General features: G+C 47.1%; 1 protein-coding gene across 4 annotated transcripts in view; it reads left to right on the top strand.

Annotated features, from left to right (window-relative positions):
• LAMB3 (laminin subunit beta 3) overlaps window positions 1-23,858 on the top strand; it is a 103,669-nt gene that overhangs the window by 45,582 nt on the left and 34,229 nt on the right. The window contains exons 3-7 of one of the 4 annotated variants that reach the window (XM_070497127.1): window positions 1,903-15,391; window positions 18,524-18,572; window positions 18,668-18,972; window positions 20,386-20,450; window positions 21,221-21,404. In XM_070497127.1, the coding sequence (XP_070353228.1) occupies window positions 18,793-18,972; window positions 20,386-20,450; window positions 21,221-21,404 (429 nt within the window). In that variant the 5' untranslated portion in view covers window positions 1,903-15,391; window positions 18,524-18,572; window positions 18,668-18,792. Of the gene's footprint in view, window positions 1-1,902; window positions 15,392-15,864; window positions 18,573-18,667; window positions 18,973-18,997; window positions 20,286-20,385; window positions 20,451-21,220; window positions 21,405-23,858 lie in introns of those variants that run through there. The other 3 variants (XM_070497128.1, XM_014834900.3, XM_070497129.1) reach the window with 3 other exon arrangements.

The raw sequence follows: 23,858 nt of genomic DNA, 5'->3' as shown, positions 1-23,858 counted from the left end.
ATACTAGTTGCATTGGCCCAAAAGTCAGTACTGGGATAGAGATTGCAAAATGATGAGTTATGGCTCTCGTGGGAGATTATTTTAGGCACAGTGGCTTGTCCTTGGCTGAGAGCCTTAGGACTGAAATTGCCCAAGACCTGGCAACTTGGCCTAGTTCCCTGCACTCTGGCTTCCTCACCTTTCACTTCCACTCCCAACTTAGTGTCTGACATTGCAGCGATTGGTTCACTCTTGGGCACCCCTCCAACCGGCTGCTAGGACCCAGGGCCTTGACAAATCCACACTATGAGGAACAGACCCTTCATAGGCATTTTGCTTTTGTCCCTCATGGCTTCTGGCCAAGCAGAGCCACTAGCTGCTGGGGCATGCAGGATGTGCTGGGGGGCTGGGGTAACCATGCACACTCTGCTGCCCTCATACCCCTTCTGTATTGTAGTACTGTACTTTACGAGTTTGAATGAGCACAAAGAACTTCCCCAGGCTCAAATGTGAACTAGACTTAAGAATATAGGGCTCCGGAGTTGAACAAGCTTGGGTTTATTCAGGGTCAGGGTCTGACTTTGGACAAGCGACTTAAGTTCTCTAGCCTCCATTTCCCCATCTGTATAGTGAGGTTGATGAGCACCTATCAAACGGGGTGTGGGGAAGTCTGCATGACCTAGAGCACAATCAAGGGCTGAACAGTCTGGCTCAAATGATGCAATCAATAAATGTTATTGATTCAGTTATTGCTCAGTTGTCTTTGCTCCTTGCTCCATCTCAGCAATTCCCATGGTCCTTTAGCCCAGTCCAGGACATTCGCATTCCCTAGGTGACATGTAGGCAGCAATAAGGTGCAAAAACATTCACTGAAGCCAGCCATGTAAACTATACTGTGTTAAGTATAGTTACAGAAAGCAGAATACAAAATTATCCTTACCCTCAAAAACTTACAGTCAGGTAGAGGACATAGATATGTAAATAAGTTATTACAGTGTACTAGGATAAGCACACTAATAGGAATATATATCAGGTAAACAGAATAGAATGAGAAATATATTGATTCAATTTGGGAAGGAGGTGGTCAAAGAAGACCTAAGAGTGGATGATCCCTGAGCAGCTTAGCATATTAAAGGATGGATAGCGTTCACCAGGTGACTCTGGGAGGGAGTAGGGCTTCAGGGTTGGGGAAGCCTGGAATGAAAGAGGACAGCGTATAAAAAGGGGAGGATGCATGAGAAAGCATAGCATGGTATAAGAGAAGTTAGGCAAGATTGGTGGTAGAGCATAAAGGATGGCAGGAGATAGGAAGTAGTAGGGAAGAACCAGATATTGAACAATTATGTAAACGATCAACTGCACATGCCATGCCTAGGAGCTGTTGACTACTTCCTTCTTCTAGGAACACTTTCCCTTTGACTTCCAAGATATCTTATTCTCCTAGTTTTCCTCCTACTCTATTGTGGACACTCCATTTTTTTTCTCACTTTTGCTTTTTATCCAACCTCTAAATGTCAGCATTTCTCTGGACTTAGTCCTGGACCGTCTTTTCTTATTCTGTACGCTCTCTTTCAGTGATTTAGTTTACTCCCAAGGTTTCCATTACTGCCTCTATGCAGATGACATACAAATTGAACTCTAGACCTGTATTTCCCCTGGCCTATTCTACATCCTCATTTGGATATCTTGCAGGTATCAAACTTACCATGTTTATAGCCAAATTCAATATTTCTACCCCATAAACTTGCACCACCATCTTTTTTAGTCTAGGCTTCACCGTCTACCTAGTAGCTCGGGTCCTAAGCCTGGGAGCCATCCTTGACTCCTCTTTCTCTGACACCTCTCATATGTAAACAATCACCAAGACTTGTCATTCTGCGTCTTAAATATCTCTTGATTTTATTTGCTTTTTACAACAATAAGGAACTGAATTATTCTACAACTGCATCAGCTGGAAAGAAGACTCCAAGCTCCAGAGGAGAACTCAGCCCACCGGATGCTTTGATGTTAGCCTTATGAGCCCAGAGCTGCTGTGCCCAGACGTCTGACCTACAGAAGTGTGAGCTAATAAATGGATGTTCTTTTAAGCTATTAATGTTGTTGTAATTTGCTATGTAGTAATTAAAAATTAATACTAGCAGCATGCTAGGAGCTCCTGCTGGGATGACAAGAGAAGACCCATTCAAAACTTGCTGAGGACTGGAAAGACTAACCAGGGTGGGGAGAATCTGCCTTAGATTCTATGGTCCATTATCATAAGCACTTCCTTGCAGACGCCTTGTGCTCCCTTGCCCTTCTCTGTTTCTTCATATTTACCCAGGAAGACTTACCCATGGCTGGAGTCAGCTACCTGCTCTGTATCAATCTACACCCAAGCAGTTTATCATTGTTGGAGAAAATTACCCAACCAGGTTGACTGTAAATTTACAATCACAAATCTCAAATGGGCAGTTGGCTATAGTTTGTTATGTTTTCCAACTCAGTTATTTTTATTACCTTCTCAAAAGATTTTCCACACTTTCTCTGTCTTCCCAAACAGGCTATATCTTCCTCTTTTCTGACAGTTCATGCTCTTGTAAAATAGAAGGAATCAGACAGGAACTGCTTCATTTTCCAACCACCAACCCTATCTGCTCAGTACCCATGTGCTCCACCTTCTGTCACACTCCCAGGGAGGAAGCATCCCTGATTCTTTCTACATAGAGCTCACCCTCCATCTCACCCTGATTCATCTATTTAAGGTCTTGGGAGTCCATGAATAACTTAAGTTGCTTTAGGCTACAAGTAAGAAAATCGAATTTCAAAGAGTTTAACAATAAGGAAAATATATTATTTCACAAGACAGAGATTTCAGGATTGATTAATTCTGTAGCATAATATCAAGAACCCAGGCTCTTTCCATCTTTCTCCTCTGGTATCTTCAGCATGGAGACGTTACAGTCTAGCTCACATTATGGTTCCAATATCTGGTTCCACAGTCCCAGGGGTTGTATTCAATATGGCGACATCCAGTGGAAGGAGAGAGGCTATTCTTTTTCTTTTATCCACAAAAAAAATCTTTCCTAGAATCCCCCCAGAGACTTGCTTTCATTGGCCACAACTGGGTTGAATGCTTATCTCTAAGACTACTTATGAAGGAAAGGAGTATCATCATGAGCTTAGACCAGTGGTCTCAAAGTTTCTCCCTGGGACCAGCAGCAGCAACATCACCTGAGCACTTGTGAGAAATGCAATTTCCTGAGCCCCAGGCCAAACCTACTGAATCAGAAATTCTGCATGCAGGACTCACTGTCTACGTTTTTAAAAGTCCTCTAGATAATTCTGTTGCATGCTAAAGTTTGAGAACCACTGGCTTAGGCTAATCTGTGAGCTGAGGAAAGGACAACTGCCCTGAGAACCTGAAAAACACTGAAGACCTTTAAGCAAGGAGGATGGAGGGTATGGATTTTGGCTAGGAAGTCAACTTCCTGCCAGATCCTCCTCTTTCCTGAGTAATCATTTTCTCCTTCTTTATTACAGTATTCCATCAGCATACAAACATACTCTGATATCTGTATCTTCAAAAAATCTATTCCTTGACCTCAAATCACTATGTAGCAGCTGCCAGAATTCTTTGATCCTTTTTATAACTAAAACTGTTTGCTATCAATTGTCTACAATCACTGTATCTATTTTTTCATCAGCCATTCACTCTTTTACCCACTCCCATCTGGTTTCCATTCTCACTACTCCACCAAAATTTAATGGGATGTTTATTGAATGAACTGAATTTTAGTATTCAACAGACGTAGCCATTTCTTCTTTCTGGAAACACTTTTTCTCTTTGCTTCAACAGTGCACTCTCCCACTTTTCATCCTACCATATTAGTTTCTTCTAGAGACTCCTTTGTTACATCTTTCTCCTCTATCAATCAGTGGTTCTTGACCTTGAATGCACATTAGAATCACTGCGGAGCTTTCAAAACTTCTGAAGACTAGGCTGCACTCTACACCAATTAAATCAGAAATCTTTCCAAGTAGGACCCAGACATCAGTAATATTTAAAGCTCTAAAGGTGATTCCAGTGTACAGCCAAGCTTGAAAATCACTGCCCTTAATTTGGGGGTACCCCAGGGCCCTACCATGATCCCTCCTTATACCTACATTATTTCCCTAGATCAGTGGTTCTCAGCCCTGGCTCCACTTTACAATCATTCTGGAAGTTTTAAAAACTACCGTTGCCTAGGAGTTCCCCAAGATGAACTGACTCTGAATTCCTGGGGTGATTCTTTTTTTTTGAGGAAGACTAGCCCTGAGCTGACTACTGTCAATCCTCCTCTTTTTGCTGAGGAAGACTGGCCCTGAGCTAACATCCATTCCCATCTTCCTCTACTTTATATGTGGGACGCCTACCACAGCGTGACTTTTGCCAAGCCGTGCTATGTCCACACCCGGTATCCGAACCGGTGAACCCTGGGCTGCCAAGAAGCGGAACGTGTGAACTTAACTGTTGTGCCACAGGGCCGACCCCTCTTGGGTGATTCTAATGTGTAGCCAGAATTGTGAACCACTTCTTAGATGATTTCCTACAGTTCCATGCGTTGAGACTCAGTGCTGTCCTGTAGAACTTTCTGCAATGATGGAAACGTTCTGTATCTGCGCTGTCCAGTATGGTAGTCATGAGATACTTGTGTCTGTTGAGTTCTTGAAATTTAGCTAAAGTGACTGATGAACTGAATTTTTAATTATATTTAATTTTAACTTATCTAAATGTAAATTAACCCCATAGGTGTAGCAGTGGCTACCATATTGGACAGCACAGCTCTTGTATGCTAATGACTCTGAAATTTGCTTGTCTGTCTTCAGCTCTAGGCTTCCATGTTAAGCTGTCTAATAGGTATCTCTTCTTGGATATCCAACAGGGTAGCTTTAACTTAATACATGCAAGATGAAATTCTTGATTTTTTTTCTTCAAAACTTGTTCCTCTCCTGGTCTTCCCCATCTTGGTGAACGGTATTACTTTCTATCCAATTGCTAAAGTTCCAAACATGGAAACCATCTTTTATTCCCTTCTTTTCCTTATGTCTCTCAACCAGTTTTTCAGCAAGTCCTCTTTGTTCTATTTCCAAGTATATAATTTGACCCCATCTACTTCTCTCCATCTCCACTGCCTCCAACCTAGTCCAAGCTGACATTATTGCTCACAGAGTGTGGTCAAAGCTAAAAGTCATGGCATCCTTAACATGTGCTTTCCAGGACCTTTATATGTATTCACTTGTTAATCCCTCAAACGACCCTCTGAGGTGGGTAAACTATTACCTCCGTCTTCCACATGGGGGAACTGAGGAACAGAATGCTTAAGTAACATGCCTCAGATCACACAGCTAGTCAGTGGCAGAGATGGGATTCAAAACCAAATAGTCTGGTTTCAGGGTCCATATTCTTTACCATTCACTTCTCTGTCTCTCTGACCAAAGACCCATGACAGTGGTTCTTCATCTTGGCTGCACATTGGAATCACCTGAGGAACTTTCAAAAATACCAGTTCTCACAATCCCACCCCAGATGAGTTCAGTCTCTTGGGGTAAGGCCTAGGCATCAGAAATTTAAAGAAAAAATTTCCAGGGAATTCTCCTACATAACCAGCTTTGAGAACCACTCCCTCTACAAGACCAGGCCTCTGTCTGCCCCTGTCAGCCCACCTCAATCACAAGGCTCTCACCCCCTTCCTTCCCTAGAAGAGGCCAAGCTCTTTCTGCCTCAGGACCTCTGCACCTGCTCTTCCTCTGCCTGGAACTTCGCTTTCTGATATCTCCTGGGCCTTGAGTAAGACTTTAGAGGTCCTAATTCATGAAAAGATCGAGCCTCCACCTTGCCCATGTAAATCAAAATAAAAACAATATTAAACTTTGAAATATGTGTAGGAGGGATGTACAGCATTCTAATTTTGCCCAAGGTGTCTACTTCTATGTCTTTAAAAAATATTAGATATAAAAATTTTCAAAAGAAAGTGTGGTTCCTCTACTTTGCTGGCACCTTAAATGCATGTTGAGCCTGCCTTGGGAAGTCCAGCTCTAAATCTTTCAGGTTCATCTCAAGGATCATCTCCTCGGAGAGACTCCTCTTATCCATTTTTTTTAAAGTGGCACTTCCAACATCCCGAGACCCCCATCTATCATAGCATCTGTTTTTAATATTTCACAGATAGCATTGAAATCTGTAATTGTCAGATTTAGATTCTAGTTTACTTGTCTATTGTTTGTCTCTTCCATGAAGGCAGGTTCTTGTCTGTCTTATTTGCTGCTGTCTTGTTTGTTCTCACCTAGCACATTGCCTGGTGCAAAATAACTGCTCAGTAAATATTTCCAGAATGAATAAATGAATGAATGCCTGATGGCTGATGTATGGCAAGTAGCAGTGAGTAAATGAATCCCAAGGCGGATAGGCCAGCGTGGGTTGCTACCCTGGGAAAGGCTATCTTCATGGGGTAGGGTGAGAGAAGTGAGTTCACAAGAGGGAGGACTCCTGACTGGTTACAAGGAGGATCCAGCAACCTGGTGAAAGCTTAGAGCTAAGGAGGGAAACGGCCGCAGGAAGATGCTATGATGTTGGATGGATTCTGAGGGCAGTCAAAGCTATTATTTATTTTTAGGTTGTAATTTTCCCGTGTCAGTAAAATTTCTTAAACTCAACAGTTATGTGTTTTGTTCTTTGGAGAACAGAAGGAGGACTGTTTGTTTCTGTTTGGGGCCAAAATAGGCTGGAGAGATGGGTGCAGCATGGAGAAATGGTTAACAAAAAGCTAGGCTTGTTTGAGGACGAGCAGCAACGAGAACGAATTTGTATTATGTGTTAGCATCTCCCTAGAATTCTCAGAATTACGTGACCCTTTCTTTGGGTAGTAGAGGAAAGAGTGACTCGGATGGCTAAAGAAGTTGAGGTCACTTTTGTTGCATAATTAATAAGTTATTTGGCAATTTTGTCTAATGTCTGTGTTCCCTGAGACGGTAGTCTCCCTCTGGACAGTGATTGTGTCTGACTTGTTTACTACTGGATGCCTGGCATTAGGTGGGTGCTCAATAAATATTTGTTTTGTGAATGAATGGTTCTGAATGTTTTTGTGTTTCTGGGTCAAAAGTCAGAAGGGTCTGCTGGGCTGTGATGAGGAGAACTGGAAGAGAAGCCCAGACTCTGAGGACGAGGACCAGGCAGATGCTGGGGGTGGAGTGGTTACAATATGCAGACTGATTTGTGGGAGGATTCAGACTTGAGGTCAGGCCCCTGGGACAACTGAGTGGGGTGACAGGATACTGTTGATCCCCAGTCAATGGACTTAGAGAAACAAATATTCCTGGGCCCCATTTGGTTGTAGGAAGGGGTTTCTTAGTGTACCAGGCTTGGTGCTAACTGACCAAGGGTTAGGATGGGCCTGAAACTACCGTGGGAGACATTGTCTTTGGTAGCACAAGGACAGGCAGGAATTCACAGACGTTTTGCTACACATGTTCCCTGATTCCCTGTGAGTGACAAGGAATCCTTAAAACATGTTCAGGAAATCTTGCTTCCTAAGACCCTCCTTCCATTTGTGCCTTCCTCTCCCTGGACCCACATTTATTCCTTTCATTACCTCTCAAGTTTCTAAAAGCTGGGTCTTGAATGCTTTGAGGACCTGATACATAGTCTGACCGCAGAAGTATTCAAGTTACAAATACCAAAAGTACTGCCAGTTTGATTCCTGGCCTTTGCTTCCCCAAGTCCCAGCCATGGTGGATGGAACAGGAAGGGCGGCTTCAGAAGCCTGCTGATCAGTTAATCAGCTCATCGTGAATTTTCTCAGGTTCCAGTTCTTAGAGGAAAAAATATTTCTTTTTCTGAATGATTTTCTCTCTGTGTTGTCTCAAGAGGGAGTTCCTGGGTAATATTCATGGCATGATATTCTTCAAACACTTTTTGTTAGATTTTCCCTTGCCCCAAGGATCCACACTAATAAATCAGCATCTGTTTATTGAGCACTCACTGTGTGCAAACACTGGACTATGCACTTGTTAGGGGATAAAAAGAGTGGCCAAAGGTTGTCTCTGTCCTCAAGGAGTTTGCAGTCCAGCTTTGGGGGCAAATCACAAAATAACTAAAAGTTGAATAACCATAATTGTGTAAATTTGAGATAGAAGGGATTTACAAAACAGAACAGAACTGATTACTAATTGAATTCTGTAAGTAGGGTCTGCTGCTGGAGTTCGGGAAGAGTTTACACAGACCAGCAGAGAAGCCATCACTGATCCAGGAATCTGATCTGAGTCTTGGTTTTGGGATTTAGCCAAGTACACAAGAGGTGGAGAGGGCAGTGTAGACAGTCAGAGCTGGATGAACGAAGCCTAAGTGTGGTGAAGGGAATAGAATGGTTGGATCAGAGCCCCTGTGTGAAGGGGCGCTGCGTGAGCTAGGGCCAGAAAGGCAGCCTTTTTGGCAGGACCCTGAGAGCCTGGCTGTGGACTCTGGACTTTAATTGGGAGATGATGGCAAGTGTACAGGTCAAAGTGCGTACCAAATCCGACTCAGCAAAGGGAGGACTAGGCCAAAGCTCACCAGATGAAATGCAGTAGGAAAAAGTGCAAAGGCATGTGTATTCATGTGTGTGTGCATGTGCATGCACGTCTTAAGAACAGCACAGATTCAAGATGAGGCCACCCTATTTTAACGGTATTTGACTTGAAAAACATGGAGGTGTTAATGTGTCTAGAAGCTCAACATGGGTCCGTGGTATGATTTGGCTGCAAAAAGCCTCCTGTACATCAGGCTGCAGCAGCAGGAGAGTCTCCGGAATAGAAGTGGTATTGGCATCCGTTTCTTCCCCCACGTCCACGAAGAGGGCTGCCTTGCTAAGATGGGCCAAAATTCATACAGGAGCGTCCCGAGCTCTTTCCTGTGGGAGAGTTTTATTTTCATGTGCTGTATATATCCAGGTTTTTCTTAGATTTGGCGCCAACTTAATTTTCTCAGATCATTGCACATCTTCACATAGAGTTTACTGAGCCACTTGAGGTGACATTTGCAAAAGTTGTCTAGGAGAAAAAGTATCAGTGTACACCCAAGTGACCAAGCATTTGACTGAGACCGAGGGTGTCCTGGGATGTGGAACTTTCAGACCTAAGATGAGAAGAGTCCTAGCAAACTGGAATGGTTGTTCACCCTACAACATATGACCACCTCCTCTTTCAAGATTTGCCCCCACCCGCAGTGGTTTTTTTTCTTAGAGACTGGAGTGGCATACCTATCTTATAGATATTTACCCTCTTGGTACAACTTGCAGAGATCTCATAGTCTATGTTTCCAATGTTTTCCAGGGGGACAATCTTGTGATGTTTTAGATTTTGCAAACCTAAACATTCACCATGGCTGTTTTTCCTACCAGTTTCCTTGAGGTGTCATAGTCTACAAATTATCCTGTATGACTTTTCTTTTTCATGAAAAACAAATTCCCCTCAAGCTTGGGAAGGTCAAATCTTGTAAGGGTACGAGCATGGACTTTAGAAGCTTAAAGATCTGCCATTGGATTCTGGGTTCACCATATACTAGTTGTAGTAGACAATGCTATGGGTTCATCACATCCTACTTCATTTTCGTCTTCTGGGACCTAGGAAGATCACTTAGGAGCCCTATGAGCTGTGCTGGCCAGTAGGTTGTAAGCAGAATGACTGTGTCCCTTCAGAGCTGAAGCGCGGAGTAACAGGGGAGAGTTCCTCCATGCTCCTCTAACCTTGCTGTCATGACCGTTAAGCCTATGTGTCCTGGTTGGTGCAGCTACAAGATGGGGAAGTCCCTGAGTGACTGTAGAACAGAGGACCTCTCCCCTCACCACTGTCTTGTATCTTACTTTGTATAAACAACAAGTAAATGTTTGTTGTGCTAAGCTGCTGAGATTTTGTGGTTGATTTATTACTGCAGCGTAGCCCAGCCCAACTTGATTAAACACTAGCTCTGTATCTTGGTCACTTCAGGCTGCTATAACAAAATACCATAGATAGGGTGGCTTAAGCAACAGACATTTATTTCTCACACTTTTGGAGGCTAAAAGTCCAAGATCACGGTGCTAGTAGACTGAGTTTCTGGTGAGAGCTCGCTTCCTGGCTTGCAGACAACTGTTTTCTTGCTGGCTTCTCACCTGGTGGAGACAGGGCTCTGGTGTCCCTTCTTCTTATAAGGGTACTAATCCCATCATCGGGACTTTACCCTCATGATCTCATCCAAACGTCATTATCTCCCAAGGCCCTCACCTCCCAGTACCGTCATATTGGGAGTTAGGCCTTCAAGATATGAATTTGGGGGGGGACACATTCAGTCCATAACACTCTGTAACCTCGTACGTGCTACTTAATAATACTGAGGCTGTGAAAAAGGGAATAGTAATATCTCCTTCAAAGAGCCATCTGAAAGGGCTGCTGTGATGCTTAAATGAGATATTGTGCTCCACTCATAGCAAGAGCTGGAACTGCTTTCTTCCCTTCTGTTCTCTTAGGGAAATACCTAGCTATTTCTTTCTGGAATAGCACTTTAACAAAGGAGTAAATTCGACCTATAGTGCCCAGAAAGCAGACATATAGTCTCCAGACGATGGAGGGATTAAGCCCATCTTTGCACTATTGTTTCAGCTCTTGGTCCTTCACTTGGAGCGGTCTTTGATAAAGGGGCATATGCCCAGAGGATACCACCATGATGTCAGGCATCTGGACACCAGGACCCCTGTGTTCACTTCTAAGCATCATGTTTTAGAAAGATTATTGACAGATAAGGGAACTTCTAGAGGAAGATGACAAGGTTAAGAAAAGTCTGGAAGCCATGGGAATGGGAGAACATACTACAAGTCAGGTTGCCAGATTTAGCAAATCAAAATACAAGAATCCCAGTAAAATTAGAGTTTCAGATAAACAATGGATAATATTTTAGTATAATTGTGCCCCATGCAGTGTATGGGTATTTGGGGCCTACTTACGCTAATAAGATATTCCTTGTTTATCTGAGATTCAAATTTAACTGAGATCCCTGTATTTTATCTGGCAATCCTAGCTACACGGAGCTTTTGGTCTCTGATTGGAGACATGCACACACATGAGGAAGGGATGTAACTTCACAGTCATAAACACATATGTGTATTATACTTGAACACAACGAGCTGCTGGTTCTACGCATTTCTGAGTAAGCAATGGTAAAGTTAGAATTAGGTGACGTTATCCTGGGAGAGTTGCGTAGGAGAGGCAAATTTGGGTGAGAGTAGGAATTTTAGTTATCCTCATTTCTTCTTTCCCCTCAAAATATAGATAAATGAGAACCGACTCTATTTCTTTCCTTTTGGTTTGTCCTAAGACACACAAGCAAGAAGATTAGATGCTGGTAGTTACTTATTACACTGAGTGCCCTCCCTTCTTTCTCGTCTTTCTTTTCTTCCTCACGCATTCGTTAGCGTCTACATTTGAGGAAATGTGCTAAGTACTTTCTTGACATAACAAATCTAACAGCCGGAAGAAGCAATACTTCTCAAGAAGGGGAAACCATGTCTTAGGAAATCTATAATGACTTAGACAACTTGTAGCAAACTCTCCAGCGGTCTGCGGATTTAGTGGAAGGAGTCCCAGACGAAGCCGGGGGCGAAGAGAGGAAAGACTGTAGGCGGAAAAAAATCACTTTCCACACTCTTAAACTTTTTACTTTCTTTTGACTGATTATTCTAGTGTAATCCCCTCATTGTAGAAGATGAGAGCATATAGAGAAATATAAAAAGATGGGAAATGTTAACATTTTGGATATTTTCTCCCTGTCTTCTAGTTTTTTTTCTTTAAAGTTAAGTAGATTTTATGTACTTTTGTTTTTAGTTTTTTTTCCCCAGTTAACTATGTCTCCGAAACATTTCCCCAGGTTATTAAAACCTCTTTCTCAATATTTTAGATCATAAGGGGGCCAGTTTTGAATGATATTTTAAGGAGAAGGAGTAAGGTTGGATAAGGGCTCATCACCCTCGTGTGATAGGATGTTGACCAGACTTTGATCTGTGTAAGCAGAGGCCCCAGGAGAAGAAAGTGCCTTTTCTCTCTAGCCCTCAGACTGCTGGGCAGTTGCCCTGAGTTAAGTATTAAACTTGCCATCCAGCCCAGCTTTGATTCCTATCTTTCTCAGGTGTCGGACTCTGGTTTTACTAACTCTCAAGGTCATAAAACAATGTCATGCTTACGTTTGTTCCTCTGTCCTCTGTGTTTGTAAACACCATCTCCCCACCCCCATCCCCACTTTGTCCTTCTTTGTTTAGGAAGGCTGGAAGCATCACCTTGCTCTTGGAGACCTTAGCTCTGTTGACCCTGAGTGACCCCTCTTCCTTTCTGGTCCAGGTCATGGCTTCTTGGGAGTCTGCAGCCCTCAAGGAATAGAGCAGAATGCACCAAGCGCAGATTCTCAGGTTGGGACCTGGGCCCCTCCTGGTGGAGGAGGAAGGTAGCAGGCCAGGTTAGCTCACTGCCTGGTAGGTGAGCTATGAAACATCTGGATGGGAGTGATATTTGCTTTTTGTTAAGCACAACTGCAAAGACAGCTGATCGTAGCCCCCAATTCCTGCATATGACGCACACAGGGGAACAGACACCCTTTATAGAGCGTGTACCTAGCCCTTTGCTGAGACTTATATACTCATTGTTTCCTTTTGTCTTCCAAAGACCCACGAGGTAGATTGTCATCATTCCCACTGCAGGCAAGTAGCTTGGGAGGTTTACTAAGTTACCCAAAGTCACACAGCTGATGAGTGCAGAACAAAGACTGGCACCTTCATCTCTCTCATTCTAGAGTCTAGGCTTTTAACTGCTATCCTAAACCACCACCCTTGAGAGCAGAGCATCCTACAGCTAAGGGGGCTTCAGAGGCGCTTTGAAAGCATATTGCCTCTCTGCCTCTCTGCAAGCCGATTAAGTCTCTGGGTGGGGCCAGGGCTAAGTCTATGAGTTTATAAGTTCTGCAAGTCATTCTGAGGGGCAGCCTGGGCTAAGAACCAATGAAATCTAACACTTTTATTTATAGATGATGAAACTGAGGCCTAGAGATGGACTTGCCCAAATTCATGCTTCTACTGAGTAGCAGGGCTGGGGCTAGGTCTAGGAGTTAAGAGCCGTTCAAGTCCACACATAGACCCTATGTGGCCACAGGCTCTACAGGGAGGTGCTGATTAAAAGCCTTTAGGTGAGGTTGTTTCCAGACATGAAGCCAGACACACCCATACTCCCTCCCTCAAACCACAAGGTGCTCATTTCTCCATACTCAGTCCTCAAATGCCAATTTGAGCATTAGGAGATTTAGTTTGTTTCTCTGGTGGCCCTTTCAAGAGTCATATTTAGAACTTTAAAGTCTGTGGGGCTGCCCTCTGCTACCGTGGGGGGCAGATCTGATGCAGGTGCCTCACGTCCCTCTCAGCCCTTCTTTTGTGTCCCTCTTCCCCAGATGCTCTTGACCTGCCATGTGGCTGCATGTTGCTCCCTTCAGGTGTCTGTCTCTCTTCTTTCAGGTGAGGCTGGGCCACGGCCACATGGCCAGCTCCACATGGCAAATCTGTGGCCAAAGGTCACAGAAGTTGGACTTAGGTCCCGAGAACCTAATTCTCAAAGGGCAATGGTTGGATAATAGAGGTAGGGGTAGTTGGGGGTGGAGGAAGGGGCGTAGTCATGGGCTGGCCTGTCTGCCAGAGGAAGATCAGGAATTTGGGACAGCAGTGAAGGTGGCAGAAATGCCAAGATATTTCCCCTTCATCTCTGGGGAATCAGCTAGCTATGAGCCAGCCATGACCCAGCATTGATTTCACGAAGCTGCAGGCTGCACCGGGCTATACTCCTCAGGAGGGAGGGGGTGCGACATTTGGGAGGTGCACCCTGGGAGTTAGAACAGAAAGAGCTGAGGCTCCTGAGGAGGCCCAGGAGCCAGACCTCAGGCGAGGGGAATCCCTCTTCCTGTGGTGAGGGGGAAGTTGTGTCATTCTCTCATCGTGACCTTTATTCAATCCTGTCAGCTGACTACGAAGTTTGTCTGGTACTTTTCTGTCTTCCCACTCCTTATAGGGTGCTCGGGCCCTCACTCAGAGCAGCTCCCTGTTGGTATGATGGGGAAACCCCGCTGGAATGTGCTGGAGCCTCTGAGATGGGGGATCTGGAGGCCAGCAAGCACCTTCTCCATCTGTGCTCACACAAGAAAGCCTATCAATATGGAAAACACACAAGAAGGCATCTAATGCTGTCTGTTCTGGATGTTTCTACAGCATCTGTGTCTCCCCAGGAGCCCCCAGCCAACATCAGTGTTCCAGGAGTTGGAGCAGGAGCTCAGACAGTCATTTTTAGATAGTGGGTCTCGATTAGGTTTGGGAAACATTAAGTTCAGAGTCTGCTTGACTTTGGTCAAGGATTGCCAAGGGTGGAGACAGGAAGTTTAGGTGACCTTGGGCTCTAAGTAATGGCTAAGAAAATGAGTGCTGGAGCAAACTGATCTGGGCTCAAATGACCACTTACTAGCTGGGACCAAGTTCTCGAAAATGTGCCTCATTTTCTTCATCTGCACGGTAAAGATAATTAAGGGTCTACCCCCACGGAGATGTAGTGGGTATTACATGACTTCATAACAATAAAGGGCTTAGGACAGTGCCTGGCACACTGTGAGTGCTTGGTAAAGGGTTAGCTGTAGTTAGTTTAGGCAGACTGCCTGATTTCTCCCAGACCTCACGCCCAGGCGAATGCGCACTGTTGTCCTTTGGGCAGACATTCAGGTTGGGGAGGTGAGAGTGGGAGAGGGAAGGGAAGGCATAGAGTTACCCCATGATGGGCAGCCCAGGCTCCTGTTCTGCTTACTGCTGGCCTCTGCGTGAGGCTGGGCTCGTGTCTGTAATATAACAGACTCACCTTCTCTCTCTGGTTCTTGGAGAGGCACACAGAAGAGTGACCAATTGTCTGCATGGCTGAGCCGTTGTGCTGGAGGGGAGGGCCACGCCAGCTTGAGTCACATGGCAAATCCCCAGGGCTGTACTTGGAGCCTACCCTGTTCCACAGACGAGGACTCAGCCATGACTCAGTGTATTCAGGTGGTGCCTGAGCCTTAGTCACCTGGAGCCCCTTCCTCCAACACCTGAGGCTGAGCATCCACAGCCTGGATCAGGCTCTCTTGTCCTTCTTAACCTCTTCTCTCCTTTCTCCCTCCTTCCCTCCTTCACTTGCCCCCTACCCCTTGATCTCTCATTCATCAGATTTTGGCTGATTTCCCTGGCCACTTGGATGGTTTGAGGCTGACAGATGGATACTGGGGACAGTAGCTTCTAATGCCACCCCCACACCCTGTCGGAGACGTTGCCAGGAACGACTGATAAGCAGGCTGAGAGGGATGCTGCCTGTATCGACAGGGTGACGTGTCTGTAATCTGGGGGTAGGTGCCTCCAAAGAGACTCCCCTCCCCCTTGCTGCTGACTGATGCATGAATTTCCACTATTAACCATCCATTCTGGTGACCAAAAGCCCAGACTGTCCCTTCTGAGCATGCAACTGCACCTACCGGACATGGGGGACTCATTAAACCCTATCATTTACTCTTCAATGTGAATCGGTTCATTTCATAAATATTAAGCACTTACTGTGTGTCGGGCACTTTTTCTAGGCACTTGGAAAACAGTAGTGAACAAAATAGACAAAAATCTCTGCCTTCTTGGACATTACATTCTGGTGAGGGGGAATAGAAAATAAAAATGATAAAAAGGTAAGTTGTATAGTTAGTTAGAAGGTAGTAAGTGTTGCCAAAAAATAAAACAACAAATGAATGCAGCAATAATGCAGGGTAGTGGGGTTGGGAGGGCTGGGGGTGGGGGACAGGGATGGGGCAGGGAAGTTTGTCGCCATTTTAAATGGGGTGGTTAGAATAGGCCTCATGGAGAAGGCAGCATTTGAAAAGACTTAGAAGAGGGGCCTGCCTGGTGGCGCAGCGGTTAAGTGCACACGTTCCGCTTCTTGGTGGCCTGGGATTCGCTGGTTCGGATCCCGGGTGTGGACATGGCACCGCTTGGCACACCATGCTGTGGTAGGCATCCCACACATAAAGTAGAGGAAGATGGCCTTGGATGTTAGCTCATGGCCAGGCTTCCTCAGCAAAAAGAGGAGGACTGGCAGTAGTTAGCTCAGGGCTAATCTTCCTCCAAAAAAAAAATAAAAATACTTAGAAGAGGTAAGAGAGTTAGCCCTGCAGCCATCTGGGAAACAGTGTCCCAGGCAGAGAGGACACCTGGGGCAAAAGCCCTAGGACAGAAGCAGCCCGGTGATTTGGAGGCACAGAAGGAGGCCCCGTGGCTGGAGTAAAAGGAGTGAGGGGGATGGTGGCAGTAGAGACAGAGAAGTAATGGGGGCTGTTGGGATCATGCTGGGCCTCATAGACTCTCTGTGAGGGCTCTGGCTTTGGCCCTGACCACAATGGGGAGCTGATGCAGGGTTCTAGGCGGGGAGTGACATGACCTCTTGTGCTGGGACTAGACTGCAGACTGAGAGGCTATTGCACCAGTCTGGGGAGGAGAGGCTCAGGCCAGGAGGGAGGAAGTGATTCCAGTTGCCTTTGGAAGGGGAGCTAACAGAATTTCCTCATAAACTGATGTGGGTGCAAGTGAAACAGGAGTCAAGGATGACTTGAGTAGCCACTTTTCTGAGCGTGAGCTCTAATGAGCCAGGGCTCGAGGTGCTGAGGGCCGAGGGCTTGGGAGCAGGTTGGTGGGAGGCAGGGAGAGAAGGAAGGGTACACAGAGAGGAGGCTGCGGTGTTGGAGCGAAGCCCCTCCTCCCCTTTAGCCCTGGCCAGGTCCTAACCCAGCCTCTGGCTCTATTTTAGACTTCTTGTCTCTGAACAAGTTGGGCTCTGCAGTTCAAAGCCTGTGCCTGGGTCCTGCAGTCCTGGGGAGACTAAATACCCACAAGGGCGCTCTCAGCGTCTCTGAGGAGAGAAGCTGACTGGGGTACACTTGGGGTCTGCAGAAACAGTGTCCTGGCCTCGGTCAGGAGTGCGTGGGGGGCCCAAACAGAGCAATTCCCATTTCCCTCTGTGAAGCCAAACTTCTCCTGGGACCTGCCCCAGCCTGTGAAGTCTGAGACAGCAAAGGCTTATTTACCTGGGCTCCTGGCCTCAGAAGGGAGAAGTAGAAGGGGGATTTGAAGGGCCGCAGCCACTCACCATGAGGCCCACCCACGCCTGCCCCGCCTCGTCTGAGGATCTGGGATTGCAACACTTGCTCCTCCTGAGTTAACTATTAATGAATTCTTTGTCACATCCTCTTTCCTGGCCGTGGCCAGAGGATGGCCATTTCCAGGAGGGTGAAAGCTTCCTGGAAGCCTCGAGTTCAGAGAGTTGGAGAAGTGGAGAGAAACACACCAGGTGGATGGGCTCAAAACCCAGGGGTGTCAGCAGTGACAAGCCTCTGGAGGACTTGATGGGGTCTCTCAGTGTTTCTGTGGCAGAGGCGGGGCCCAGGAAAGGAAGCTGCTTGTACTGACTCTGTTAAGTCAGATTTCACTGGAATGTTTCCAGGGGTCAAGACACTAACATTGACTGAAATATTTGCTATTCATCTACACGACTTACTGCTTATTTCCCCTGCACGTCTAAACTTATTTGGCTAAATTAGCACCCCAAGGTTAGAAATGCCTAGTTTAGTCCACAAAATCCTACATTTTCCCCTTAAGGGTTCTCAAACCAATTTCTTGGACTTAATGCTCCAATTGTAGAAAACTTCCTGCTTAATAGAGGAGACAGTGATGGGCTGGACTGGTTAAGAGTCCCCTTCAAATAGAAACTTTGCGGCAATAGTGTTCCAGAACAATGCCAGTGCAGGCTTCCCAGGGCCAAGATAGGGACCAGGTGACCCTCCAGATCTCTCTAAAAGCCCTCTGACCCTAACCTAGGGGAAGAGTGTCCTCTGAGACCAGCCTCTTCATTTAGGCCTGTGACTGTCATTTACAATGGCTCTCAGCCCAGTAGCCTGAAGCTAGGAGCCGACCCAGAGTCGCACAAAGGCGGCTGTGTTCTCAGGCCTGGCGGAGGGCCAGGGGAAGTCGGTTCAGTTATGCTTCAGCCTTTCCTTCCACCACTTGTGGTCAGGTCTGTTTTCTGGCCCTTCAGGGTGGCATTCCTGCCCAGGGCGGGAGAGGCTGGACATCAGCCTTCCCTGAGCTGAGCCATGACTCACAGGTGGTTACCTGTGCGCGGGCTCCCTGCCAACCCTGCAGAGGGAGCCGGAGGGGAGGCATGTAGTTTATTCCTGTTTACTCCTCTTAAGCTTTCCTTGGGTGACTTGAGCTTTGACCCCTTCCTGATGAACTGTAGCTTTTTAAGTCTCCTCCAAATTCCCCAAGAAGCAGGGATTTTCCACTGTTTTGTTTTTGCTTTGGAGGGACCTGGTGCTTTCCAGGGTCCTGGATGTTTGGGTCTTCTCGCCTTCCAGCTCGGGGACAGGTCTGGGGCTATAATGCCCTATAACAAGCCCTGATCTTGGCGTCCTCTGCTTGTTCTTCTGTCTGGGGTGGTCCAGGACACAAGAGGAAGCTGAACCCTCCTTACTGGCCTTGGGAAAGCGCCAGGTACAGTAACTGTCGGAATGCAGGTGCCCTTTCCCGCCCCGGGAATCCTGGTGTCGAATGATCACAAACATTTGCCTGCTGCTTTCTGCTTGCAGTGGCCCCCTTCCACCCCACAAGGCGCCCACAGACGGCCAGGCACTGCCGAGCTTGCTGTGAGGCCTCTGGGACCAACCCACTTGCCCAGTCCTGTCCTGGGGGGGCGGGGGTACGGCGACGGCAGATGGGCGTGCCGGCTGCCAGATTCCTGAGACCCGCCCTGCAGTGGGCTACGCCCAGCCAGGGAGTCTCCAGAGGTGAGGCCATTGTTTTAAACCTGGGAGCCAGGAGAGGAGACCCCCACATTCAAGGGGAGCTCTCGGAGAGACAGTCTGGAGAAAGAACAGCGGCAGCACAGAGCAAGGTATGTTACCTGCCTTCACTTGCCAGGTGGTAAGCGGGACGGGGGAGAAGGGCTGAATCTCCGGGTGTCTGGGGCCTGGTGGCAGGGCCTGATTCATTCCTCTTCCTGGGAGCTCACCCGAGTGAGCTCACCTCCAAAGGCCAGGGTAAATGTCTACTGCTGTTTATATTGCTTTCTCATATCTGATATGTTTCCACGATTTAGAAGAAAGCAGGTTCAGACCTGGAACTGGGCATAAAGAGAAGTGGAAAGGATGGGCCTGCCTAAAGTTTTTCTAAGGGTTGCTCAGAATGCCTAGTTTCAGGGGTTTCCAGCATGGGAGTGAGAGAGCAGAGATAGCACTGACAGAAACCAGTCTGCCTCTTGGGCCATGATTAGCTGTGCAACCTCAGGTCACCTGTCTCCACCCTGGGCCCGGGACTCTTCTGGGAGGGGATTGGATGGAGTGATTTCAAAGCGTTAGGATGTATGATTTTTAGATGCAGGAGAGCCCCCAGTTCCCTCTCTGCTCCTGCTTTGCCAACCTCCCATCCCTCCACCCCAGCCAAAGGAATATGTAGCCGTCATTGGAGCAGAGTGAGCGCGCGTTCAGTCCAAGGCAGAGGTGGGTGCTGCATGAGCAGGGGTGAGGCATTGCTCAGCAGGGCAGGCCTGCCTGCCTCTCAGACCCTTTGGGTACCCAGCCCCAGCCTCCTTCAGAATCCCTGCTCTGTGGCCTCCCAGTCCCACCTCTCCCTTACAGCCCCAGCCCATAATTGGAGACATTTTGGGTTGCTTCCAGTTCAGATGAAATCCTCACTTGCTTTTTAAAGACTGCCAGGCCCGCCTCTCTCCCCGTCGCTTCCCAGCTACCTGCTTAGCCTACAGTTGTGGCTGCCACAGCCTCACTCTTGGGTGGTCCTGGGTGGTAGTGGAGACCATGCCAATGGCAGGAGAGGGCTCACCGCCAGGCCCTCGCTTCTTTGATCCACCCATCTTTGGGCCTGGAGGCCAGGCCAGGCTCTGAGAAAGGGCAGTCCTCTTTCTTGGTGCAGCAGCAAGGCCTTGAATCTCCTCACAGGCCCTGTCTTGCAAAGGGCCCAGCCCTTTCCTGCTCCCCACTTTGTCCTTATGACTCTGTGGAGCAGGGCAGGGTCGATCCGCCTCCCTTCCATTTCAGAGGAGGAAGCTGAAACCTGGAGGGGGCGGCATTTTTCCAGGCCACCCTGCAAGGCACATGCTAGCTGGGACAAGGGTCCAGGGCTCTGGCATTTTCCAAGCTTTGGCCTACAAATCTACCTGCCTCTCAGAAGTGTCCTGGGTCAAGACCCTAGGTAAAGTTGTCTGAGAAAACATGAGTCCAGACACAGAAAAGGGGCCAGTGGGCCCTGTAGGTTTGTGCTGTTTTTCCCAGGCTGCTTTGCTCTGTCCCAGGTGAGGTCCTCTCTGGGGATCACCCCACTGGCTGAAGATGAGGCTACTCCTTCTCCTGTGTTTTGGTGAGTATCCTTTCTCATCCTTCCAGGCCCTATCATATAGCAGGGAGGTGACAGCCATGGGTAGGAGGACAGTTTACCAAAGTGTGAGTATTACTTGTCACCCTGTAGTCCTTTAGTTTGGACCACTTGTCTGTGAGACACCCATGAGGTTTCCAGCTCCTTTGGACCTTGGGGAAGATGATTGTCTGCCTCTCTTCAGACGCTCCCAAGCATCTTCTTATTTCTACTTGAGAGTGGTTTGTGGTTCCCTGAGTGCCCTGCACGATTTGTTTCCCATCCTCTCACACTCAAGCTGGTTCCAGAGCCATCCTGGCTTGAGTTCTCGATTTTCCAGTGAATTGTAGCTGGGTGCTCACAAAGCGTAGCTGGGTCAACTTGGCAGATAAGGGAGCAGAAGGAACACAGGTATCTCGCAATGTTCCGCAAATGGCCAGCAGCCATCCCTCTCCAGCTGTTGACAGAGGCCATGCTGTGAGTTGTGGATCGTGTTCTGGTGACCGAGCGTGGGCCTGTGGCTCGATCTAAAAGCCACAGATGGATGCCACGTTTTAAGATCATCCATGGTTTTTGGTTGCCTGTGTTACTCCTCCTTTCCTTTTTAAGCTGGGGTTACGGAATATGAAATCAGCCTTTTTACCTGAGAGCATCAGGATTGTAGTCATTACCACTACCAGCAAGTGGGAGCATGAGTGAAGGAGAGGCTCTAGTCTTGCTGATGTCTGCTTTCCTGGGGGATACTGGGGTGGCCAGCGAGACCCTCCTCTCTCTAGGCTGCACCCCAGCACCTCTGTGATTTCAGTCTTGCCCAGCCTCGTGTGTGCCCAGCAAGCCTGCTCCCGTGGGGCCTGCTATCCACCTGTTGGGGACCTACTCATTGGGAGGACCCGGTTTCTCCGAGCTTCATCCACCTGTGGACTGACCAAGCCTGAGACCTACTGCACCCAGTATGGCGAGGTAGGCCCTACCTCCATGGCCTCCAGACCTGGAGGAAGGTGAGGTGGGGTGGGGTGGGTGAGCCTGCCATTCATTTACTGAATCTTAGAGTGTATTTGATATAGGCCCAGCCCCAAGGATTGTGTGTGTAGAGGGGGGAGGTGAGAGAAAAGTATAAGTCTGGATCTCTGCCTGTGGGGAATTTTCACCTTTATTGGGCAAGAGAACATGTACTCTGAATTAGCTGAATAGCTCTTTTTTCTTCTGCTCCACAAAGCTGGAGTCTTTTCTCAACCCGTGGGCATGGGCAAGACAGGTTTTCAAGACTTGGGAAGAAGCAATCTTGAATATTGATCCTTTTGGTATGTAGAAACTAATGTGCCGTCTTTGGTAGACAAAGACCAGACCGGTGGAGCACAGCTGCTGGGAGGTGTGCCCTGGGTTATGTTCGTGTCAGGGGGTGAACTGAGTTGTGTCACAGTCATTGTATTGCTGCCATCTCTTTGGTCAGTGTTGGGGTAATGGTGTGGACAGAGCTAGTGGGAGAATATATGATTGTAGGCTGAGATGGCTGTCCGTGTTTTGCAATTGTCATATAGGAAGAGCCGGCTTACTTACCTCTCAGCCTCGTTGATCCATGTTTCACCATCTCAGGCAAAGTTGGACGTATTTAAACTGTTGTTAAAGGACACAGATCAATAAGATATATGAGGAAGTGACTCAAGGTTAGCAAGGAGCTTCAGCAACTCAGCTGATAAGAACGAGCTAAGCAAATCCAGGAACTGGAACGCTCAAGCCGTGTCAGTGAACACTGCCTATTTAGGCAATTGATTTTTTCGAAGAGCTGCTGTAATTTTTCTTCTAAATTACCTCTGGACCTTTTTTGTAGGAACTTTGGTTTTCTTTTCTTTTCCCTTCAACAAAGTTGGAGTCTTTCTTTGCTCGTTGTGTTTACCAAGGTTGAAATCACTCAGTGTTTTCTTGCTTCCCAGCTGCCTGTCTCATTTACCCGTTTTTCTGTCCTTCAAACACATGTTTCCACCAAGGAATAGGTAAGGGAGTGGTTTTCCGTGGGTCTCTGCAGCCTATGGGGGAAAAAAGAGACAGAGAGGGAGGGAGGGAGATAGATTGCCCTGAAGGAGACTCGGGTTATCTGTGGTTTCCTCTTTCCAGGCTGTCCTTGTCCTCAGGACCCTGGGGCTGGTAGCTGGCACCCTCTGGGCCTCATTGCCCTTCTAGTCTCCATTGTTCTCTTGGCTACTTTTAATCACAGATGGTAGCAGGTAGTGGCTTTGACGGGCTGAGCCGAGATGACTGTGGTTTCTGCATCTCACCCACTTGGATGTGAGAGAGCCCGTTTGACAGTGTTGGGTAACAAGGCCGGCATCATGCGAGTGCTCCCTGTGGGCCCTGATTACTCCACAAGCATCAGGGGACCTGGATTATTGAGCTTTCTAGGCAACAGAATGATTTCAGCTGTCGCCTTCCCACACACCCTCAAAGTCTTGTGCCACTGAGCCATGTCTAAAAATTTAAGAGAGACCTCTGCTAATTCCCTTCCTTGGGGTGACCTGCCTTCTGGGAAGGGAAGCAAGGCAAGATCAGAAGCCTCTGTGCTGGGTTGTCCGATTGGCCCCAGCCCTGTCTGGACAACCTCTCTCCCTCTAGGACTGGGGCCTTTGGCTTCAGCCTGGCCTGCCCTCTGCCTCTCTCAGATGTCCCAGGGAGCCAACTGCCTTCTCTGCTCTTAAGCAGCCCCCTGAGAGCAAAATGGGGTGATAGCAAAAGAGAAGTCTAGACTTTTCCAACCTTGGGGATGGATAAATCTCAACTATTTTGCTGCTGTGAAAGTTGAGAAGCCTTGGCTCTTTTTTCTTTTTCTATAAAGGGGAATAAATCCATGTAACCTCTTAGAAAAAGTAGACGATAGGGCATCTTGAGTTCAGTGTAGCCACAGGTCTGCTACTAACTTGTAGTGTGATCTTTGGCAAGATATTACCTCTCTGTAAGTCTCGCTTTCCTCTTTCATGAGTGAATATTGGATGAAATGGTCTTTAGGGTCGCTCCTTGCTCCAACTTTCTTTGGGAATGAGCTGACTACTGAGAACCGGCTTCTCTACCCCTACCTTCCACCTCTTTGTCTTGTTTGATTTCTCTTTCCCTCTCCCTCACCTGCCCAACCTCCTAGAGGCCATTGGTTGCCAGCAATGTAGACTAAAGGCACAGATATTCCCTCTAAACAGGTGTCCCCTGAACCCTTACCGGGTGCTGTGTGATGAAAATCAGGAATCCAGATTTAACTCTGCTGAGTTCCAATTTCAGTTTTTAAGTTAATTTTCTTATTAAATGATACAGCAACTATACTTTGTTAAGCACATATTATGTGTCCCAGGCATCCTACTAAGAGTTTTATATAAATTATCTCAATTAATTTTCACAATATTCTATGAGGTGGCTCTTGTTATCCCTGTGAAC

This window comes from Equus asinus, chromosome 25 (genome assembly GCF_041296235.1).
Source record: "Equus asinus isolate D_3611 breed Donkey chromosome 25, EquAss-T2T_v2, whole genome shotgun sequence".
NCBI lineage: Eukaryota > Metazoa > Chordata > Mammalia > Perissodactyla > Equidae > Equus > Equus asinus.
This window is presented reverse-complemented; position numbering and strand designations above follow the sequence as displayed.